The sequence below is a fragment of the Callorhinus ursinus genome, unplaced genomic scaffold, assembly GCF_003265705.2.
Source record: "Callorhinus ursinus isolate GAN/ISIS: 27379988/994484 unplaced genomic scaffold, GSC_fseal_2.0 scaffold5, whole genome shotgun sequence".
Taxonomy (NCBI): Eukaryota; Metazoa; Chordata; class Mammalia; order Carnivora; family Otariidae; genus Callorhinus; species Callorhinus ursinus.
Window position 1 is genome coordinate 15895561 of NW_027397067.1, and position 6163 is coordinate 15901723.

Here is a 6163-nt window from a genome sequence, read left to right on the forward strand (position 1 = left end):
TGGTGCTTTGTACTCAGATACAAAGGTTCTGTGGCTCTGAGATAAAATTTAACTGAAATTTATTTAAAATATGGGACAAATACATATATATTTATATATATAGACATATACATATATTACAATAAAATGCATTATGTACACATTAAAATACTTGGGTAATTAAATGTTTTATTTTATAGAAATTTAATGCAATAACATTCTAATTTTTTTTTTACAAGAGAACAAATCTACACCTTTATTTACTTTTCATTAAATTTAAATCCTTGAGGGGTACAGCATAACATGGATTCTGTGGCCAATGGCTTTAGCAGGAAGGTTGCTTCGGAATTTGACACGAACCATGCCACTGTTTCCATGAGCATGAGTTACTTTTCCCCAGATTACTCTGGTTTTGTTTGGTTTGCCACCAGGAGTCACTGTGTTGTTCTTTGCTTTGTACACATAAGCACATCTCTTGCCTAGATAGAATTCCGTTTCATCTCGAGCATAAACACCTTCGATTTTAAGAAGAGCTGTGTGCTCCCTCTGGTTCCGGAGACCCCGCTTATAGCCAGCAAAAATGGCCTTGGACCACAGACTTCCAGACATTATTTGGCGTTATAGGAGTCCTGTTCCCAGCAGGCCTCCACAGGCTCCAAGATGGCGGAAAAAGAAGAATAGCATTCTAATCTTAAGGAGGTCAAGGTTCAAAAGACCATTTCACTGTAAAAAGCATCACCAAAATGACTTTGCAGGATTTGAGGTTGACTGGCTCTGTGGAGCTTACTATTAATTCGTTTTTACCTTTGCTAACTAAAGTGGCTATATCTTTCTATTTTTCAATGTCAAAAGTAATCAGCATGCTTCTGGGCTTAGAAAATTATATTCATATACTAATAGGATTTAATTTAAAAAACCACAACCTATTAAATACCGTACCATAATGGGGAAAGGGCTATTATTCTAAGACACAGATGTTGTCATAATCCTACATGAACATCCCACTAAATGTACCTCCTCCTTCTAATCTGTTTTCTTTTCTTTTTTTTTTTTTTTTGGTTGTCAAATGATCCTTTATTGAAACATTTTCCTTTGTAGTTAACTAGCCGGGCATTCCAGCGCACCACTGTTGATGTCATCTATGATGTCATGAGGGTGGCGGCCATCTACATTGCAGCCCACAGACTGGGCAGTCCCCAGGATCTCTTTAATGGTTCCAGAGAGTTCTCTCGCTAAAGATCGGTGTCGCATCTGTCGGGCAATATTGACAATCTCATCAAAAGTGATATTTCCACTGTGCTTAATGTTTTTCTGCTTCTTTCTGTCTCTTGGTGGTTCCTTGAGGGCTTTGATAATCAGGGCAGAGGCAGAAGGTACCACTTCAATCTGGGCCTGTCTGTTCTGAATGGTCAGTTTCACCGTAATCCTTAGACCCTTCCAATCACCGGTTGCCTTGGCGATGTCATCACCAACCTTTTTTGGAGACAGACCCAGCGGGCCTATCTTCGGGGCCAGGGCAGACGTGGCACCGACTTCGCCACCGGTGCACCTCAGGTACACGACTTTGATCTCGTTGGGGTCGAACTTAGGCGGCATGGCGGAGGCGGCTGGTGTCGGATGAACCCAGATTCGGGACGACCGAAGAAAGTCGCACCTTTGCCTCCCCGAGCCGAAAGCCAAAAGCCTAATCTGTTTTCTTTACATCATTATTCATTCTTGTAACTTCAACTTTATGTAAAATAAACTCCAAATCTACATTTACCCTAAAATCTCCTTATAATTTCCTATTGAAAATTTCCACATGTTTATCACATGGCCACATCTGACTCACCATCTAAAACAGAACTCATTCATTCATTCTTGCATACAACAATATTTATTGAGCAGTTACTATGTTCTAGAAACTCTTCTAGACACAGGAGATACATCAGTGAATAAAACAGACAAGATCCCCTGAGCCCATGGGGATTCCATTATCAACTGGCGGTAAGGCAATACCTAAATACAAAATCACAGTATATACTATGTTGGATGGTTGCAAGTGAAGTAAAGAAATTTATGAATTTTGGAAGGAGACTAAAGAATACCAACACGAGGGGCACCTGGGTGAATACCAAGGTGAGTGAAATTTTAAAGAGGGTTGTCAGTGAGGGACTAGCTGGGTAGTTAACTTTTGAACAAAACCTGACTCAGGAAGTGGGGATGAAATCTAGTAAACAGGTGGAGGGCTTGGTCATAGATTGGAGCACAAATAGTTCATTTTTAGCAATAAGCTGGAAGGCTGAGTATATTGAGTACAAGTGTGGGTAGGTGGGAAGATGGGTAGTAGGAACTTGTGGATATTCTCTTCCATTTGCTGCTGGGTTTTTTTTTTAAGATTTTATTTATTTATTTGTCAGAGAGAGAGCACAAGCAGGGGGAAAGTGGTAGGCAGAGGGAGAAGCAGGCTCACCGCTGAGCAGGGAGCCCGATGCGGGACTCAATCCCAGGACTCTGGGGTCATGACCTGAGCCAAAGGCAGATGCTTAACTGACTGAGCCACCCAGGCACCCCTATTTTCCTAGTGTATTAGATCAGTTGCTGCCAAAAGTGAGAATATGGAAAGGTGTCTTGGAGACTTGAGGATAAAGGGAAAGAAATAAAATTAGAATCACATTTGATGTTAGAGCTCACTAATTTTGCATTTTTCTTTGCCTCATTCAGTTTTGCAGATATAAGCATGGGGTAGGTAGATATTTAGATGTAACTAGAATTGAGGTTTTGTCAGGTATGTCTACAAAGTGAGATAGTAGCAAGGGAGTTTAGGGAATATGCAAGGGAATGATTATAATGATTATTATGGGAAATTACTATGGGTAAGAAAGAAAGTTTGAGGTCCTATTTGGAGGGAGCCGTGGGAAAAGGGTAGAAGGGTCAATGGATATAGGTTTCCATTGAACCAATAAATTGTTGAAGTTGGGTATGTGAGGGAGTAAACCAGGAAATTAGAGCTGAGACTTGCAGAGTAGAATTAATGAAATTGAGATTATGGACAGGTGCCAGATCTTGGCAAATACAAGGTATAGGGCATAACCGTGTGAGAGAGGGACTGAGATGGAGTGGAGGAAAAATCCTTGGAGAGAAGAAGCTTAAGGAACTAAAAAAATGAAAAACAAAAAACAAACAGGATATGAGAAGGGTCATTACAAGATTATTAAAATCACCAAGAATTATGAAGCAGTTTTGGGAATAGTGACAGTGAGCCAGGAGTTGAATGATTAGAGATGACTTTAGGGTTTTCCAATGACAGTGGCAAGGAGTGGCAGATGGTTTGATGACATGGGATTTAAAGCTAGGGAAGCTTGAGAAGGAGGGAGGAAGATGGGCTGGAAGTAGCACTGAGGAGCAAGGAGAATGCTCTCCTAACCTACATGCCTCACAGTAAAAGGTTATGGGAGAAAAATGATCAAAATTTGAGAGAGCTCATAAAGAAGCAGTGTCTACAGAAAAAGTCAGGGCCAAATAAAGCAAGGGGGTGAAGGAAAGGGGTTGCTCAAAACTGATGGTGAGTTCTACTGGAAAGGTTTCAGGAATTGGGGTGGGTGACAGATGTGGTCAGAAAAGAGGATGTACAGAGAAATAGGGAGGTGAGAGATGTGATCCCATGAGCAATGAGATCTGTGGGATGAGATGACCCCAGAGTTTGGATTTCTTATTTTTTTTAAGATTTATTTATTTGAGAGAGAGAGAAAGTGAGTGAGAGGCAGGGGAGGGGCAGAGGGAGAGGAAGAGAGAGTCTCAAGCTAACTCCATGCTGAGTGCAGAGGCTGAAGTGGGGCTCGAGCTCACAATTCTGAGTTCACGATCCTGAAATCATGACCAGAGCCAAAATCAAGAGTCAGATGCTTAAGCTTAACCGGCTGAGCCACACCCCTAGAGTGACCTATTTAAATAGGATCAAAGTCCACAATGAAACTGCTTCTGATCCTCTCAAGGTGGTGGGCAGTGGTGAGATAGAATAGGGGAGGGGAGCAGTGAACAAGACAGGATAGGGCCAAACATGTGCCCAACCCCTTCTTCCCTCCAGGGCAGCACCTATCTTACCCAGAAAACCAAACTCCAGCTTCTTCTTTGTTCCAGAACACAAAGTAGTGCCATGAGAAACTCAGTCTTCCCAATCCATATCTCAGAATCTGCATTTACAGATAAAAGATATTCTAGAGATCATGAAGCCCTACTCCTTTCATAGGAAGATGAAGATCCCAAAAGGGGATAAAGAATTTGGTAAGATCACAAAGTTCACTACAGGCAGCTGATACTAGGAATCTGATGGCTTTATCCCTGGTCAGATGTTCTTTGTCTTACACAACATTATGATTTTGGCAGGTTACAATTTTAATAATGAAAGTAATGAGCTATTTTGAAAGATATTTTTAAATGTTTACATAGTATAAAGAACAATGAGTTTATTTCTCAGTTGATAACATCATATAATATTAGGTATTTATGGCATGCTTACCTCTCCTAGGTAATGTGATGATTTTTACACACATTTTCCTTCATTACCACAACAACCCACCAAGGCAGGCTCGGCGTTACCCTTCTTTCACACATAAGCAAACCGAGTCACCAACCCAGTCTCTATTCCGGCCTGCTTGAATGTGCTCAATTCTCTCTTTGTAGACCCACGTAGACTTAAGTCCTCACCAACTGGATATTTTGTTTTTGATTGTTCATTTTTCACTTCTCAGCCCTTTCTGTACCAGCTGACTGTGCACAACCCTTATGGGACCTTCTCCAACTCTTCCATCTCACTTGGTGTCTTCTCTGCTCCTACTCTTGCCTGCCGGATTGGCAGTGTCTGTGGGACCTGTGTACAGCCAGGGACCTGATTTGAGCCCTTTTAGAGAGCCAAATAGAAGTCCACAGTTGCATTTTCAAATACCTCCTGTTCATAGCCCACACATACTCTTGGTTACTTGTACAGAAGCAACTTATTGTCTTTCTCCTACCATGAACTATTCATTTTGCTACTTCTATTTCTAGGACTTTTTTGCTACTTCTATTTCTAGCACTGCCATTCTCCTAGAGCTATAAAGTGGAACCTTAGAGTCATCTTTTCTTTCCTCTTCTCCCCACTCCATTACATTAGTTTCAAATTTGTTTCAAAGTTCAATACATTATACTCCTTTCCATTCCAACCTCTGTTATACCTCCAGGCCTTCATTACCTGTTCACTATGCTTTTTTTTAATATTTTATTTATTTATTTGAGAGAGAGAGCACGAGGAGGGGGGTCAGAGGGAGAAGCAGACTCCCTGCTGAGCAGGGAGCCCGATGTGGGACTCGATCCTGGGACTCCAGGATCATAACCTGAGCTGAAGGCAGTCACCTAACCAACTGAGCCACCCAGGCGCCCCCTATGCTTTTTTAAGAGAGTAGTCCTTTCTCTTATTTTTCTACATTTCCATTAGTCCTGTTAGTTCTATGGTCAATTAACTTTCCCAAAGCTCTGATCCAAACATGATACCTCCTATTTCTAAAACCTTCAATAATTGCTCGTATGTAAGACTTTTCATAATACCTTTCCCATCTTCCTTCTAAGAGTTTACATTTCTTCTATGTACCAGCCAAACTGAACTGTTTCTAGGACATATTCTTCTATTTCATGTCTCTGTTTCTGCAGTCCACTCCACTTGGAAAAAGCACCTCTCTTAATCCCCCTGTTAAGATTTTATCCACTCACCTCTGTCTATCTTAATTGTCACATACTCTTGATTCCCTAAACTGATTTGATCTCTACCCACTTTGAAGGCCCTCAAGAAGTATACCTCTATACCACAATTATGGGATTGCTTTGCATTATAGTTTTTTGTTCATGAGCTGACTTCAAATATTTGAAAGTCTGTCATGCGGACAAGAGATTAAACTTGTTCCACAAATCTCCAGTGTAAAACCAAGACTAATGACAAAGGGATACAAAAAACAGCTTTTAGTTCTACATAGGAAAGAATTTTCTGACCTTCAGAGTTGTATTGGGCTGCCTCTGAAAAGAGTACATTCGCTGTCATTATAATGTTCAAACATAGATTCAAAAACTACTTTCAGCAGATGTAGTAGAAAAAATACATGAATTGGACCAGATGGTCAGTAACTGTACCTTACAAGCCAGTGATTTTTTTTTTAATTTTATGTTTCTAAAGGCA

At 40.7% G+C, this 6163-nt stretch overlaps 1 protein-coding gene and 1 pseudogene across 1 annotated transcript; both read right to left on the reverse strand.

Moving 5' to 3' along the window:
* Positions 1-240: 240 nt before the first annotated feature.
* Positions 241-649, reverse strand: LOC112823107 (large ribosomal subunit protein eL33 pseudogene; annotated as a pseudogene).
* A 374-nt stretch (positions 650-1023) lies between these two features.
* On the reverse strand, positions 1024-1625 carry LOC112823106 (large ribosomal subunit protein uL11). Its single transcript, XM_025870641.2, has one exon. It carries the CDS (start codon positions 1573-1575, stop codon positions 1078-1080), a length of 498 nt encoding a protein of 165 aa, XP_025726426.1. The 5' UTR covers positions 1576-1625; the 3' UTR covers positions 1024-1077.
* Positions 1626-6163: the final 4538 nt, after the last annotated feature.

What these genes read in the sequence shown, in the direction of transcription:
- LOC112823106 (XM_025870641.2), bottom strand. Translation starts at nt 1,575, where the DNA reads ATGCCGCCTAAGTTCGACCCCAACGAGATCAAAGTCGTGTACCTGAGG.